Source organism: Elephas maximus, chromosome 1 (genome assembly GCF_024166365.1).
Source record: "Elephas maximus indicus isolate mEleMax1 chromosome 1, mEleMax1 primary haplotype, whole genome shotgun sequence".
NCBI classification, from domain to species: Eukaryota; Metazoa; Chordata; class Mammalia; order Proboscidea; family Elephantidae; genus Elephas; species Elephas maximus.
In genome coordinates, this window is record NC_064819.1 from 149,278,512 (window position 1) to 149,296,402 (window position 17,891).

Sequence of the window (17,891 nt, forward strand, 5' to 3'; positions counted from 1 at the left end):
ACATATATGCTGTCAGATGTTGCCCAAATGGACGTTATGCAGCACATGACTGTTTATCATAAAAGAAGCACAAAAGTAGCTTCAATAATAATATTCTGCTTCTTAATATGAGTGGTAAGTACCCATTTGTTCACATGTAGACATTTTATTATTATGTCTTACAACTCAGTTATATGTTAAATATTTTTATACATAACAAATATTTTAAAGACACAGGCAGGGCACGAAATTGTAATTTTACTAAGATCTCAACAGAATATACATAGACTATAAACATAAAATTGTCAACTGTTGTTCTATGTAACCTGAATGATGGAATTATTGATTTAAATTTTTACTTTTTTTACATTAATTTTCTATGTATTTCAAAATTTCTACAATGAATGAATGTTCGTTTTAAATCAAAACGATTCATGTTATACAGAAAAAAGATAACCAGCAAATAAAGAGTAACAAATAAAACGCACTTTTTTCTATTGAAATGTTTGAGTTACGTTGTCTTCATTTAGTAGTAATGATATACCAGATACCCTGCTGTGTCATTCACCAAATCTAGCCAACACTAGGCTACTGGTTTCAAAGAATGTTACCTGCTTGTTGAGTACGGGCTGCTGTAAGCCATCAAATAGAAGTCTGATGCTTTCATACTTGGCTTCTTTACCAATACACTTGACTATCAGATCTAAATAAGAAAGCCACATGTGAAACAAGTTTATATTATAAAGTGACTAATCACTAAGTGAATCATAAAGCAAAATCTCCACCCTGGAGGCGGGGCCAAGATGGCAGACTAGGTGGACACTACCGCGGATCCCTCTTGCAACAAAGACTCGGAAAAACAAGTGAATCGATCACATACATAACAATCTACGAACCCTGAACAACAAACACAGATTTAGAGATGGAGAATGAACAAATACGGGGAGGCAGCGATTGTTTTCAGAGCCTGGAGCCAGCGTACCAGTCACGTGACCTTCGGCGCCCGATTTGGGGCAGAGCCCAGGGGGGTAGACAGCACAAACAAGGGGCCCAGCCCTGGCCCCCGAACTCACTCCGGGAGGGGGTCCAGCCGGTTCGCACGAGCGGCGTGGCGGCACAACTGGTGTGAGAAGTCCCAGGGAGGCAGTGAATGGTCTTGGAGTGGGGAGAGCAGCGTTCCAGTCAGGGAGCCGTCCCGCCGGGATTTTGGCGGGGCGCGGCTACAGCATAAGCGCGGGGAGCTGCTCCACCCCCCTGAACTGACCCCGGAGGGGGCCCAGCCAGTTCGCGCGGGCGGCATGGCGACGCAGCCGGTGGGAGAAGTCCCCGACAGACAGTGACGGGTCTCGGAGCAGGGAGAGCAGCGTCCCAGACCGGACGCATGGTCGCGGCGCCGGCGCGGGGAGCTGCTCTGATTGCCTGAGCTGACCCCGGGGGGGCGCCCAGCCAGTTCTTGGAGGCGGCGCGGCGACGCGGCTGGCGGGATGGGGAGTCCCTGGGAGGCAGAGACTGATTTTGGAGTCAGGACTGCACCGTCCCAGTAGGGGAACCTTGACGTTGGGCGTGGGGTTGGCAGCGGAGGATCGAACCGTGACTCCAGTGGGCCAGACCCCCCAGGGGAAATCTCCACACAGCCAGCACACATAGGCGACGCGCCCCGTGGAAATCTCAGATGTAATAGTCATTCCAAGCAAGACAAGCAACTCCAGCTATATTCTGAGGTGCTACTCTCCTATCTCTCTGGTCCCTCCCCCACCCTCCCCAGGCAGCTTCATTAACATCCGAATAGCCTGAGCCAGAGGGAGAACTCTGATAGGGAACTGACTGCATTTTTTTTTTTAGCGGATTTTCTGGAAAAACTAGTTTCCCAGTGATGGCTCGGCGACAGCAGTCCATATCAAACCACATAAAGAAGCAGACCATGACAGCTTCTCCAACCCCCCAAACAACAGAATCAAAATCTTTCCCAAAGGAAGATACAATCCTGGAATTATCAGATACAGAATATAAAAAACTAATTTACAGAATGCTTCAAGACATCACAAACGAAATAAGGCAAACTGCAGAAAAAGCCAAGGAACACACTGATAAAAATGTTGAAGAAGTCAAAAAGATTATTCAAGAACATAGTGGAAAAATTAATAAGTTGCAAGAATCCATAGAGAGACAGCATGTACAAATCCAAAAGACTAACAATAAAATTACAGAATTAGACAATGCAATAGGAAGTCAGAGGAGCAGACTCGAGCAATTAGAATGCAGACTGGGACATCTGGAGGACCAGGGAATCAACACCAACATAGCTGAAAAAAAATCAGAGAAAAGAATTAAAAAAAATGAAGAAACCCTAAGAATCATGTGGGACTCTATCAAGAAGGATAACTTGCGGGTGATTGGAGTCCCAGAACAGGGAGGGGGGACAGAAAACACAGAGAAAATAGTTGAAGAACTCCTGACAGAAAACTTCCCTGACATCATGAAAGACGAAAGGATATCTATCCAAAATGCTCATCAAACCCCATTTAAGACTGATCCAAAAAGAAAAACACCAAGACATATTATCATCAAACTCACCAAAACCAAAGATAAACAGAAAATTTTAAAAGCAGCCAGGGAGAAAAGAAAGGTTTCCTTCAAGGGAGAATCAATAAGAATAAGTTCAGACTACTCAGCAGAAACCATGCAGGCAAGAAGGGAATGGGACGACATATACAGAGCACTGAAGGAGAAAAACTGCCAGCCAAGGATCATATATCCAGCAAAACTCTCTCTGAAATATGAAGGCGAAATTAAGATATTTACAGATAAACACAAGTTTAGAGAATTTGCAAAAACCAAACCAAAGCTACAAGAAATACTAAAGGATATTGTTTGGTCAGAAAACCAATAATATCAGATACCAGCACAACACAAGGTCACAAAACAGAACGTCCTGATATCAACTCAAATAGGGAAATCACAAAAACAAACAAATTAAGATTAATTAAAAAAAAATAATAATAATACACATAACAGGGAATCATGGAAGTCAATAGGTAAAAGATCACAATAATCAAAAAGAGGGACTAAATACAGGAGGCATTGAACTGCCAGATGGAGAGTGATACCAGGCGATATAGAACGATACAAGTTAGGTTTTTACTTAGAAAAATAGGGGTAAATAATAAGGTAACCACAAAAAGGTATAACAACTCCATAACTCAAGATAAAAGCCAAGAAAAACATAACAACTCAACTAACATAAAGTCAAACACTACGAAAATGAGGATCTCACAATTTACTAAGAAAAACGTCTCAGCACAAAAAAGTATGTGGAAAAATGAAATTGCCAACAACACACATGAAAAGGCATCAAAATGACAGCACTAAAAACTTATTTATCTATAACTACGCTGAATGTAAATGGACTAAATGCACCAATAAAGAGACAGAGAGTCACGGACTGGATAAAGAAACACGATCCATCTATATGCTGCCTACAAGAGACACACCTTAGACTTAGAGACACAAACAAACTAAAACTCAAAGGATGGAAAAAAATATATCAAGCAAACAATAAGCAAAAAAGAAGAGGAGTAGCAATATTAATTTCTGACAAAATAGACTTTAGACTTAAATCCACCACAAAGGATAAAGAAGGACACTATATAATGATAAAAGGGACAATTGATCAGGAAACATAACCATATTAAATATATATGCACCCAATGACAGGGCTGCAAGATACATAAATCAAATTTTAACAGAATTGAAAAGTGAGATAGACACCTCCACAATTATAGTAGGAGACTTCAACACACCACTTTCGGAGAACGACAGGACATCCAGTAAGAAGTTCAATAGAGACACGGAAGACCTACTTACAGCAATCAACCAACTTGCCCTCATTGACTTATACAGAACTCTCCACCCAACTGCTGCGAAGTATACTTTTTTTTCTAGCGCACATGGAACATTCTCTAGAATAGACCACATATTAGGTCATAAAACAAACCTTTGCAGAGTCCAAAACATCGAAATATTACAAAGCATCTTCTCAGACCACAAAGCAATAAAACTAGAAATCAATAACAGAAAAACTAGGGAAAAGAAATCAAATACTTGGAAAATGAACAATACCCTCCTGAAAAAAGACTGGGTTATAGAAGACATCAAGGAGGGAATAAGGAAATTCATAGAATGCAACGAGAATGAAAATACTTCCTACGAAAACCTCTGGGACACAGCAAAAGCAGTGCTCAGAGGCCAATTTATATTGATAAATGCACACATACAAAAAGAAGAAAGAGCCAAAAGCAGAGAACTGTCCCAACAACTTGAACAAATAGAAAGTGAGCAACAAAAGAACCCATCAGGCACCAGAAGAAAACAAATAATAAAATTAGAGCTGAACTAAATGAATTAGAGAACAGAAAAACAATTGAAAGAATTAACAAAGCCAAAAGCTGGTTCTTGGAAAAAATTAACAAAATTGATAAACCATTGGCTGGACTGACTAAAGAAATACAGGAAAGGAAACAAATAACCCTAATAAGAAACGAGAAGGACCACATCACAACAGAACCAAATGAAATTAAAAGAATCATTTCAGATTACTACAAAAAATTGTACTCTAACAAATTTGAAAACCTAGAAGAAATAGATGAATTCTTGGAAAAACACTACCTACCTAAACTAACACATTCAGAAGTAGAACAACTAAATAGACACATAACAAAAAAAGAGATTGAAACGGTAATCAAAAAACTCCCAACAAAAAAAAGCCCTGGCCCGGACGGCTTCACTGCAGAGTTCTACCAAACTTTCAGAGAAGAGTTAACACCACTACTACTGAAGGTATTTCAAAGCATAGAAAATGACGGAATACTACCCAACTCATTCTATGAAGCCACCATCTCCCTGATACCAAAACCAGGTAAAGACATTACAAAAAAAGAAAATTACAGACCTATATCCCTCATGAACATAGATGCAAAAATCCTCAACAAAATTCTAGCCAATAGAATCCAACAACACATCAAAAAAATAATTCACCATGATCAAATGGGATTTATACCAGGTATGCAAGGCTGGTTTAATATCAGAAAAACCATTAATGTAATCCATCACATAAATAAAACAAAAGATAAAAACCACATGATCTTATCAATTGATGCAGAAAAGGCATTTGACAAAGTCCAACACCCATTTATGATAAAAACTCTCACCAAAATAGGAATTGAAGGAAAATTCCTCAACATAATAAAGGGCATCTATGCAAAGCCAACAGCCAAAATCACTCTAAATGGAGAGAACCTGAAAGCATTTCCCTTGAGAATGGGAACCAGACAAGGATGCCCTTTATCACCGCTCTTATTCAACATCGTACTTGAAGTCCTAGCCAGGGCAATTAGGCTAGACAAAGAAATAAAGGGCATCCGGATTGGCAAGGAGGAGGTAAAGTTATCACTATTTGCAGATGACATGATCTTATACACAGAAAACCCTAAATCCTCCAGAAAACTACTGAAACTAATAGAAGAGTTTGGCAGAGTCTCAGGTTATAAGATAAACATACAAAAATCACTTGGATTCCTCTACATCAACAAAAAGAACACCAAAGAGGAAATAACCAAATCAATACCATTCACAGTAGCCCCCAAGAAGATAAGATACTTAGGAATAAATCTTACCAAGGATGTAAAAGACCTATACAAAGAAAACTACAAAGCTCTACTACAAGAAATTCAACAGGACATACTTAAGTGGAAAAACATACCTTGCTCATGGATAGGAAGACTTAACATAGTAAAAATGTCTCTTCTAGCAAAAGCCATCTATACATATAACGCACTTCCGATCCAAATTCCAACGTCATATTTTAAGGGGATAGAGAAACAAATCACCAATTTCATATGGAAGGGAAAGAAGCCCCGGAGAAGCAAAGCATTACTGAAAAAGAAGAAGAAAGTGGGAGGCCTCACTTTACCTGATTTCAGAACCTATTATACAGCCACAGTAGTCAAAACAGCCTGGTATTGGTACAACAACAGACACATAGACCAATGGAACAGAATTGAGAACCCAGACATAGATCCATCCACGTATGAGCAGCTGATATTTGACAAAGGACCAGTGTCAGTTCACTGGGGAAAAGATAGTCTTTTTAACAAATGGTGCTGGCATAACTGGATATCCATTTGCAAAAGAATGAAACAGGACCCATACCTCACACCATGCACAAAAACTAACTCCAAGTGGATCAAAGACCTAAACATAAAGACTAAAACGATAAAGATCACAGAAGAAAAAATAGGATCAACCCTAGGAGCCCTAATACAGGGCATAAACAGAATACAAAACATTACCAAAAATGACGAAGAAAAACCAGATAACTGGGAGCTCCTAAAAATCAAACACCTATGCTCATCTAAAGACTTCACCGAAAGAGTAAAAAGACCACCTACAGACTGGGAAAGAATTTTCAGCTATGACATCTCAGACCAGCGCCTGATCTCCAAAATCTACATGATTCTGTCAAAACTCAACCACAAAAAGACAAACAACCCAATCAAGAAGTGGGCAAAGGATATGAACACACATTTCACTAAAGAAGATATTCAGGCAGCCAACAGATACATGAGAAAATGCTCTCGATCATTAGCCATTAGAGAAATGCAAATTAAAACTACGATGAGATTCCACCTCACTCCAACAACAACAACAAAAAAAAACACAATGCTGGCATTAATCCAAAAAACACAAAATAATAAATGTTGGAGAGGCTGCGGAGAGATTGGAACTCTTATACACTGCTGGTGGGAATGTAAAATGGTACAACCACTTTGGAAATCTATCTGGCGTTATCTTAAACAGTTAGAAATAGAACCACCATACAACCCAGAAATCCCACTCCTCGGAATATACCCTAGAGATACAAGAGCCTTCACACAAACAGATATATGCACACCCATGTTTATTGCAGCTCTGTTTACAATAGCAAAAAGCTGGAAGCAACCAAGGTGTCCATCAACAGATGAATGGGTAAATAAATTGTGGTATATTCACACAATGGAATACTACGCATCGATAAAGAACAGTGACGAATCTGTGAAACATTTCATAACATGGAGGAACCTGGAAGGCATTATGCTGAGCGAAATTAGTCAGAGGCAAAAGGACAAATATTGTATAAGACCAGTATTATAAGATCTTGAGAAATAGTAAAAACTGAGAAGAACACATACTTTTGTGGTTACGAAGGGGGGAGGGAGGGAGGGAGGGAGAGGGTTTTTTATTGATTAATCAGTAGATAAGAACTGCTTCGGGTGAGGGGAAAGACAACACTCAATACATGGAAGGTCAGCTCAATTGGACTGGACCAAAAGCAAAGAAGTTTCCGGGATAAAATGAATGCTTCAAAGGTCAGCGGAGCAGGGGCGGGGGTCTGGGGAACATGGTTTGAGGGGACTTCTAAGTCAATTGGCAAAATAATTCTATTATGAAAACATTCTGCATCCCACTTTGAAATGTGGCGTCTGGGGTCTTAAATGCTAACAAGCGGCCATCTAAGATGCATCAATTGGTCTCAACCCACCTGGATCAAAGGAAAATGAAGAACACCAAGGTCACACGATAACTAAGAGCCCAAGAGACAGAAAGGGCCACATGAACCAGAGACCTACATCATCCTGAGACCAGAAGAACTAGTTGGTGCCCAGCCACAATCGATGACTGCCCTGACAGGGAGCACAACAGAGAACTCCTGAGGGAACAGGAGATCAGTGGGATGCAGACCCGAAATTCTCACAAAAAGACCATACTTAATGGTCTGACTGAGACTAGGGGAATCCCAGCGGCCATGCTCCCCAGACCTTCTGTTGGCACAGGACAGGAACCATCCCCAAAGACAACTCATCAGACATGAAAGGGACTGGTCAGCGGGTGGGAGAGAGATGCTGATGAAGAGTGAGCTAATTATATCAGGTGGACACTTGAGAGTGTGTTGTTAACTCTTGTCTGGAGGGGGGATGGGAGGATAGAGAGAGAGGGAAGCTGGCAAAATTGTCACAAAAGGAGAGACTGAAAGGGCTGACTCAATAGGGGGAGAGCAAGTGAGAGTACAGAGTAAGATGTATGTAAACTTATATGTGACAGACTGATTGGATTTGTAAACGTTCACTTGAAGCTTAATAAAAGTTAATAAATAAATAAATATGAAAAAAAAAATCTCCACCCTGTTTCCCGGATATTATGCAATAACTGTAAATCAGCATCTCGTAAAACAATGCTCCTGGAAAAAAACGAGTTCAATGGTCAAGTTGAAAAAAACAGTATTGGAGATTCTCAATGTACAAGGAATACCAAAATCTCTGAAGAATCCTGCAATAAAGACATTGGCTTCTATTATCAAATGATACAAAGATAGTTAGAAAATAATACATACACGCATACCTCAGAGAGATTGCAGGTTTGATTTCAGACCACCACAATAAGGAGAATATCGCAATAAAGCAAATCATATGAATTTTTTGGTTTCCCAGTGCATATAAAAGTTATGTTTACACTATACTGTAGTCTATTAAGTGTGCAACAGCATTATGTCTAAAAAAGCAATGTACATACCTTAGTTAAAACATGCTTTATTGCTAAAAAATGCTAATCATCATCTGAGCCTTCAGCAAGTTGTAATTCTTTTGCTGATGGAGGGTCTTGCCTCAATGTTGATGGCTGCTGACTGATTGGGATGATGGTTGCTGAAGTTGGGGTGGCTGTGGCAATTTCTTAAAATAAGACAATAATGAAGTCTGTTGCATCGATTGACTCTTCCTTTCACAAAAGATCTCTCTACAACATGCAATGCTGTCTGAAAGCATTTTACTCACAGTAGCACTTCTTTGAAAATTGGAACCAATCCTCTCAAAGTCTGCTGCTGCTTTATCAACTAAGTTTATATAATATTCTAAATCTTTTGTTGTCATTTAGATTCCATCTCAAGAAACCACTTTCTTCGCTCATCCATAAGAAGCAACCCCTCATCTGTTAAAGTTTTATCATGAGATTGCAGCAATTCAGTCACATCTTCAGGCTCTGCTTGTAATTCTAGTTTTCCTGCTATTTCTACCACACGTGCACTTCCTCCACTGAAGTCTTGAACCCCCAAAGTCATCTATGAGGGTTGGAATCAACTTCTTCCAAACTCCTGTTACTACTGATATTTTGACCTTCTCCCATGAATCATGAATGGAATCTAGAATGGCGAGTCCTTTCCAAAAAGTTTTCCATTTACTTTGTTTAGATCCATCAGATGAATCACTATCTATGGCAGCTATGGCCTTATGAAATGTTATTTCTTAAATAATAAGACCTGAAAGTCAAAATTAGTCTTCGATCCATGGGCTGCAGAATGAATGTTGCATTAGCAGGCATGAAAACAATCTCCTTGTACATCAGCTCTTGCTCTGTCAACAAGCAGTAATATTTCAAAAGGAATCTTTCTTTCTGAGCAGTAGGTCTCAACAGTAGGCTTAAAATATTCAGTAAACCATGTTGTAAACAGATTTGCTGCCACTCAGGCTTTGTTGTTCCATTTATAGAGCACATTTATAGATTTAGCATAATTCTCAAGAGCCCTAGGATTTTCAGAGTCGTAAATGAGCAATGGCTTCAAATTAAAGTCACCAGCTGCATTAGCCCCTAACAAGACAGTCAGCCTGTCCTTTGAAGCTTTAAGGCCAGGCACTGACTTCTCTTCGCTGTGAAAGTCCTAGATGGCATCCCCTTTCAATATAAGACTGTTTCATCTACATTGAAAATCTGTTGTTTAGTGTAGCCACCTTCATCAATTATGTCAGCTAGATCTTCTAAGATAACTTGCTGCAACTTCTACATTAGCACTTACTGCTTCACTTTGCACTTTTATGTTACAGAGACAGCTTCTTTACTTAAACCTCATCAATCAACCTCTGCTAGCTTCAAACTTTTCTTCTGCAGCTTCCTCACCTCTCTCAGCCTTCACAGAATTGAAGAGAGTTAGGGCCTCACTCTGGATTAGAATTTTGCTTAAAGGAATGTTGTGGCTGGTTTGATCTTCTATTCAGACCACTATTAGGCTGGTGTGTTCACTGGAGTAACACTTTTAATCTTCTTCAAGAACTTTTCCTTTGCATTCACAACTTGGCTAACTGTTCAGCACAGAGGCCTAGTTTTCGGACTACCTCAGTTTTTGACATGCTTTTCTCGCTAAGCTTAATAATTTCTAGCTTTTGATTTAAAGTGAGAGACATGTGACTCATCCTTTCACTTGAACACTTAGGGTAATTAACTGGTCTAATTTCAATAATGTCATGTCTCAGGGAATAGGGAGGCCAGAGGAGAGGGAGAGAGAGAACAGCCAATCCATGGAGCAGTCAGAACATGCACAACATTTATCGATTAAACTCACCATCTTATATGGGCGCTGTTCATGGTACCCCAAAACAATTATAATAGTAACATCAAAGATCAGTGATCACGGGACCTTCCAGCCAACATGGCACCATAGACAGAATTCTGCACTATGCCATCCCTCCACAGCAAAGACCCGAAAAACTAAGTGAAACAAACATTTCTGGAACCTGATGTGTCAAATGAAGAGATAAAGAACTCAGCCAAGCACAGAATGGAATAAGAAACTGACAGAGGACAGAAAGTGAGAAGAGATACGTGCACAGAGCCCCATCAGCTAACAACAGCACAGATCCGCCATCCTGGACTCCTGTCGAGGATCAGCAGACAGGGAGCACAGGAAAGCAGCTTCACAGAACTCCCAGCAGGAGACAGAGCACCTGGTAACTAATGATACACGGCTTTCCCACCCTCCATTCTCTTCCCACTGCTCTACCTCCGAGCTTCCTGGCTGGCTACAATGGCTCGGCTGGGCAGGAAGTGTACCATCCCTGGCACTTGGATTCGCCCCACCCACATCGGAGATCCAGACAGGGAGTACAGGCAAGCAGCTTCACGAAATTCCCAGCAAGAAAGAGCACCCGGTAACGAGCAATATACGCTTTCCTAGCCCTCCCCTCCCTGCCCTCCTTTGGCGTCCTCTGCTTCCTGCCAACTGCAGTCTCTTGGCCAGGAGGCAACTGCTTTGGCCTCAGGCTGCTTGGATTCACCCTGCCCACACTGGCCGGGCCCCTGAGCAGGTGTTGTGGTTCTTTCTCTTTCGGTTTCTTCTGTGCCTCCTATCACCTCCCCCTCCCTTCTCTGGAACACCTGGCTCCATGTGCCATCTTTGCTTCTTCTTGAAGGGCTGTGAAGCCATGCTCGACTGGGGAACGAGTCCCCTGGCCTGTGATGCCATGCTGGTGGGACCCCTGGGGCTTGTTTTGTTTTATTTTGCTTTGTTCTGTTTTATTTGTTTTTTCTTTTTGCAGCTTGGAAGCCCCTTCTAGCCAGGCTGCACTGCATGGCTTAGGAGACACTCCCCCAATCTGCACAGCTGCATAGGTGAGATCCTAGGGGGAATTTCTTTTTCTCCTTCTTTCTTTCATTTTTCTTTTCTCTCTCTTTCTTCATTTCTCAGTTCTCTTCTCTCTACATTTATCTTCTTTTTCTGTCTCCTGAATACATGGTGCTGTGTGGCATCTATACTCCCTCTAGCCAGGCTATACTACACAGCCGGCGAGCCACATCCTACATCTTAGCAGCCCCACCAGTAGGACTCTGGGACTCCTGGGGGCTTTTCTTTTCTTCCTCTTCTAAATTTTTATCTGTTTTTTTTTTTTCTCCCTTTATCTTTTTTTGTTGCTTTTTGCTTTTTTTCATTTCTCGGTTTCTCATCTCTCCACTCCAGTGGCAAGCTCCCTTAGCATTCTTTTTTCTTCTTTCTTTATTTGCTTGTTTGTTTTTAGATCCTGTTTCTGTCTCCTCTCTCTCCTCTTTCCCATACCCCTATTAGCTCCACACATCACAACCTCCCCCTTCTTTCCTGCCTACCTGCACTGTAAGCTGAACATCACATCACTGAGCAGTACAGGCATGGCTTACTGGAACCTGCCCAGCACTTATTCCTGGCCTGCCCTGTCGACCCTACTACGTGCCACAAAGAATCCATTCCAGCCCCTCCTCTTCACCTGGACCTGCCCCAATGCACCATAGCTGAATGACTGGCCCTGCCCATTGGACAAGGAGGTGAAAAGTATCCTGACTACAGATGCGTAAATAGCAAAGAACGCACAGCCTGCCTGCTCAGACATAACCAAATGAAACAAAAAAGCAGGACAAAACAAACTTACACTCAAGAAATGAAGAAAATAACTACTGAATGTTCCAAAGACAGAGGACAATATCAAAACATATCAACAACAACAACAACAACAAAAAAAAGGACAGGGTGGTTCCAGTAGGTGTCCAAAATAAAATACCAGATGACTTTCCAGTAGAAGAAAAGGCACTAGAGCTACCTGACAGGGAATGCAAATCTCTAATATTCAGAGCAATGCAAGAGTTGAAGCAAAAAGCAGATACAAATGAGGAGAAAAAATAGACAAATTTATGGAAAAGGCAGACAAATTCATGGAAAATACAAAAAACTGGAACAATTCAGGAAAGTAAAACAGGAACAAAATGCCAAAATAAATTTACAACTAGAAATCATACAAAAACAACAATTAGAAATCCAAAAGATACACAACAAGATTTCAGAAATGGACAGTGTCATGGAAGGGCTGAAGAGCAGGTTTGAAACAACAGAAGACAAAATCAGGGAAATTGAAGACAAACACTTGGATACAACTCTGTTTGAGGAAAAATCAGAAAAAAGAACAAAAAGAAATGAAGAAACCCTAAGAATTATGTGGGATACAATTAAAAGCAAAAATTTGCAAGTGATCAGAATTCCAGAACAGGGAAAGAAAATGGAAAAACAGAGAGGATCACTGAAGAATTGCTGACAGAAAACTTCCCTAATATCAAGAATGATGAAAAGCTGACCACCTGAGAAGCTCAACGAATCCCATATGGATAGACCCCAAAAGAAAAACACCAAGGCGTATCATAATCACACTCGCTGAAACCAAAGACAAAGAAAAAATCCTGCGAGCAGTTCAAGAAAAATAAAAAGTCTCATACAGAGAAGAAACAATAAGATTAAGCTCTGATTGTTCAGCAGAAACCATGCAGGCAAGAAGGCAATGGGATGACATATATAAAACCTTGAAAGAAAAAAACTGCCAACCAAGAATAATATATCCTGAAAAACTTTAATTCAAATATGATGGTGAAATTAGGACATTCTCAGATAAACAGAAATTAAGGGAATATGTAAAAACAAAACCGAACTTCAAGAATTATTAAAAGGAGTCCTCTGGTCTGAGAGCAAACATCATCATACCACAGCCTGAATCTAGGACAGAAGATTGTACCAGCCAGATACCAGCCAAGGAAATGAACTCTCAAGGACTATCCAAAACCAAAACAATTGTAACAGGGAACCAGAGAGGTTAATCTGTAAATGACAACAACGTCAGAACAATAAAAGATAGAATAAACGGTATAGGTATAGAACTTTCTAATGGAGAGGAAGGCAAGGTGATACCAAGTAATAATAGACTGGTTCAAGCCTAGGGAGATGAGGGTAAATTTCAAGGTAACCACAACAAAAGTTAGCAAACCTAGTCATCAAAATAAAGAAGAAAAACACAGTCTCAATAAAAACAAGATCTACAATAAAATAAAATAAAAGAAATCCACATACAAAAGGAACTCAGCACAGGAGAGTAAGAGGAACAAAGAAAATGTCAGCACCACCACAAAAAAAAAAACTACCAAATGACAGCAATAAACTCGCACCTATCAATAATTACACTAAATGTAAATGGCCAAAATGCACCCATAAAGAGACACAGAGTGACAAAATGGATTAAAAAAACAGGATCCATCAATATGCTATTTACAAGGAACACACCTTAGAAACAAAGACATAAATTTATTAAAAATTAAAGGATGGAAAAAAATATGTCAAGTAAATAACTACCGAAAAGGAGCGGGAGTGGCAGTACTAATTTCAGATAACTTTAAACCACAATCCACCATAAAAGACAAAGAAGGGCACTATATAATGATTAAAGGGACAATCCACCATAAAGACTTAACCATAATAAACATCTACACACTCAATGGCAGGGCTCCAAAATACATAAAACAAACTCTCACAGCACTGGAAACAGAAATTGACAGTTCCACAATAACAGTAGGAGACTTCAACACACCACTCTCAGTAATGGACAGAACATCTAGAAAGAAACTCAACAAAGATACATAAGAAGCAAAGGAGCACAATCACTCAATTTGATCTCATAGATGTATAGGGAACACTCCACCCAACAGCTGCAAAGTACACATTATTTTCCAATGCACATGGAATGTTCTTCAGAATAGACCTCATCTTAGGCCAGAGAGCAACCCTTAACAAAATCCAAAACACTGAGATAATACAAAGTATCTTCTCTGATCACAATGCCATTAAAGTAGAAATTAACAACAGGAAGAGTAAGGAAACAAGATCAATTACATGGAAACTGAATAACACCCTGCTTAAAAACCACTGGGTAACAGAAGAAATCAAAGATGGAACAGGAAAGTTCCTAGAATCAAACAAGAATGAATACACATCATACCAAAACCTCTGGGACACAGCAAAGGCAGTCTTCAGAGGTCAATTTCTAGCAATAGATGCACACATCAAAAAAGAAGGGATGAAATCAAAACATTAGTTATGCAACATGAACAAACAGAAGGAAAATAGCAAAAGAAGCCCACAGCCACCAGAAGAAAGGAAATAATAAAGATCGGAGAAGAAATAAATGAAATAGGGAATAGAAAAACAATAGAAAGAATCAACAAAACCAAAAGTTGGTTCTTTGAAAGTATCAACAAAATCGATGAACCACTGGCCAAAGTGACAAAAGAAAAACAGGACAGAACGGAAATAACCCAAATAAGAAATGAAATAGAGGACATTACAACAGATCTAATTGAAATAAAAAGGATCGTAACCAAGTATTATGAAAAATTATACTCCAACAAATTTGAAAACCTAGAGGAAATGGACAAATTTCTAGAGACACACTACCTACCTAAACTAACACAAAATGATGTTGAAAATCTGGACAGACCCATAACAAGAGAAGAGGCTGAAAAGGTAACAATAAAAAAAAAAAAAAAAAAACTCCCAACCAAAAAAAGCCCTGGCCCAGATGGCTTCACTGGAGAATTCTACCAAACATTCAAAGGAGAGCTTACACCAGTACTACTCGAACTATTTCAGAACATAGAAAAGGAAGCGATACTTCCAAATTCATTCTATGAAGCCAGCATAACCCTGATACCAAAACCAGGCAAAGATACCACAAAAAAGAAAATTACAGACCAATATCTCTCATGAATATAGATGCAAAAATTCTCTGCAAAATTCTAGCCAATAGAATTCAGCATCATATCAAAAAAATAATACACCATGACCAAGTAGTATTCATACCAGGTACGCAAGGGTGGTTCAACATTAGAAAATCAATCAACATAATCCACCACATAAATAAATGGAAAGAAAAAATCACATGATCATTTCAATCATTGCAGAAAAGGCATTTGACAAAGTCTAAAACCAATTTCTGATAAAAACTCTCAATAAAATAGATATAGAAGGGAAATTTATCAACATAATAAAGGACATCTATGCAAAAGCAGTTGCCAACATCGTTCTCAATGGAGAGAGGGTGAAAACATTCCCCTTGAGAAGAGGAACAAGACAAGAATGCCCTTTATCACCACCCCTATTTAACATTGTGTTGGAAGTCAGCTAGAGCAATAAGGCAAGAAATAAAGGGTATCCAAATTGCTAATGAAAAAGTTGAACTCTCCCTATTTGCAGATGATATGATACCAAGAAAATCCAAAAGACGCCACAAGAAAACTACTGGAACTAATAGATTCAGCAGAGAAGCAGGATACAAGATAAACATACAAAACTCTGTTGGATTCCTATACACCAAAAAAGAGACTGATGAAAAAGAAATCAGGAAAACAATATCATTTATAATAGCCCCTAAAAAAATAAAATAAAATACTTGGGAATAAATCTAATCAGGGATGTAAAAGACCTATACAAACAAAATGCTGCTGCAAGACACCAAAAGAGATCTACATAGATGGAAAAACATACCATGCTCATGGATAGGTAGACTCAACATTGTGAAAATGACAATTCTACCCAAAACAATTTACAGATACAATGCAATACCAATCCAAATACCAACAACATTTTTTAAAGAAATGGAAAAACTTATCATTAACTCTATATGGAAAGGGAAGAGGCCCCGGAAAAGTAAAGCACTATTGAAGAAGAATAAAGTAGGAGGACTCGCACTACCTAACCTCAGAAAGTACTATACAGCTACAGTAGTCAAAACAGCCCTGTACTGGTATAACGACAGATACCCAATGGAACAGATTTAAGAACCCAGATGTAAATCTATCCACCTATGGTCACCTGATCTTCGACAATGGCCCAAAGTCCATCAAATGGGGAAAAGACAGTCTTTTTAACAAATGGTTCTGGCAAAACTGGATGTTCACCTGCAAAAAAATGAAACAGGACCCATACCTCACACCATACATAAAAACTAACTCAAAATGGATCAAAGACCTAAATATAAAGCCCAAAACTATGAAGTTAAAAAAAAAAAAAAAGGATCAATGCTAGAGGCCCTAATACATGGCATTAGCAGGATACAAATCACAACCAACAATATACGAACTCTAGATGATAAGCTAGATAACTGGGATCTTCTAAAAATGAAAGACTTAAGCTCATCAAAAGATTCACCAAAAAAGTAAAAAGAGAACCTACAGACTAGGAAATAATTTTTGCCTATTACAAATCAGACAAAGGTCTAATCTCTAAAATCTACAAGAAAATCCAGTACCTCTACAACAAAAAGACAAATAATCCAATTAAAAAATGGGCAAAGGAAATAAATAGACATTTCACCCAAAGAAGACATTCAAGTGGCCAACAGATACATGAGGAAATGCTCACAACCTCTAGCCATCAGAGAAATGCAAATCAAAACCACAATGAGATACCATCTCACCCCGGTATTACTGGCACGAATCAATAAAACAGAAAATAACAAATGTTGGAGAGGCTGCGGGCAGATCAGAACTCTTATGCACTGCTGGTAGGAATGCAAAATGATACAACCATTTTGGAAAATGATATGGCACTTCCTTAGAAAGCTAGAAATAGAAATACCATATGATCCAGCAATACCACTCCTAGGAATATATCCTAGAGAAATAAGAGTCGTCACACAAATAGACATATGTACACCCATGTTCACTGCAGCACTGTTCACAATAGTAAAAAGATGGAAACAACCTAGATGCCCATTAACAGACGAATGGATAAACAAACGTATTATGCAATGCTAAAGAACAACAATGAATCTGTGAAGCATCTCATAACATGAATGCATCTGGAGGACATTATGCTGAGTGAAATAAGGCAATCACAAGAGGACAAATATTGTATCAGACCACTACTGTAAAAACTCATGAAAAGGTTTACATACAAAAAGAAACAATCTTTGATGGTTACAAGGGGGGGAGGGGTGGGGATAAAAAAACACTTAATAGACAATAAAAAAACAGACAAGCAGTAACTCTGGTGAAGGGTAAGACAGTACACAATACTGGTGAAGCCAGCTCAACCTGTACAAGGCAAGGCCATGGTAGCTCCACAGACACATCCAAACTCCCTGGGGGTCCAAATTGCTATGCTAAGGGCTATGGGCACCATAGTCTCTGGGTGTGTCTAGCTCAATTGGCATAACAGAGTTTATAAAGAATGTGTTCTACATTCTACTTTGGAAAGTAGTGTCTGGGGTCTT

General features: G+C 39.3%; 1 protein-coding gene across 6 annotated transcripts in view; it reads right to left on the reverse strand.

Annotated features, from left to right (window-relative positions):
• SNX14 (sorting nexin 14) overlaps positions 1-17,891 on the reverse strand; it is a 127,452-nt gene that overhangs the window by 1,951 nt on the left and 107,610 nt on the right. For all 6 annotated transcript variants that reach the window (XM_049896722.1, XM_049896698.1, XM_049896713.1 and 3 more), the window contains one exon: positions 591-682. In XM_049896722.1, coding sequence (XP_049752679.1) covers positions 591-682 — 92 coding nt within the window. The remainder of the gene's footprint in view (positions 1-590; positions 683-17,891) is intronic.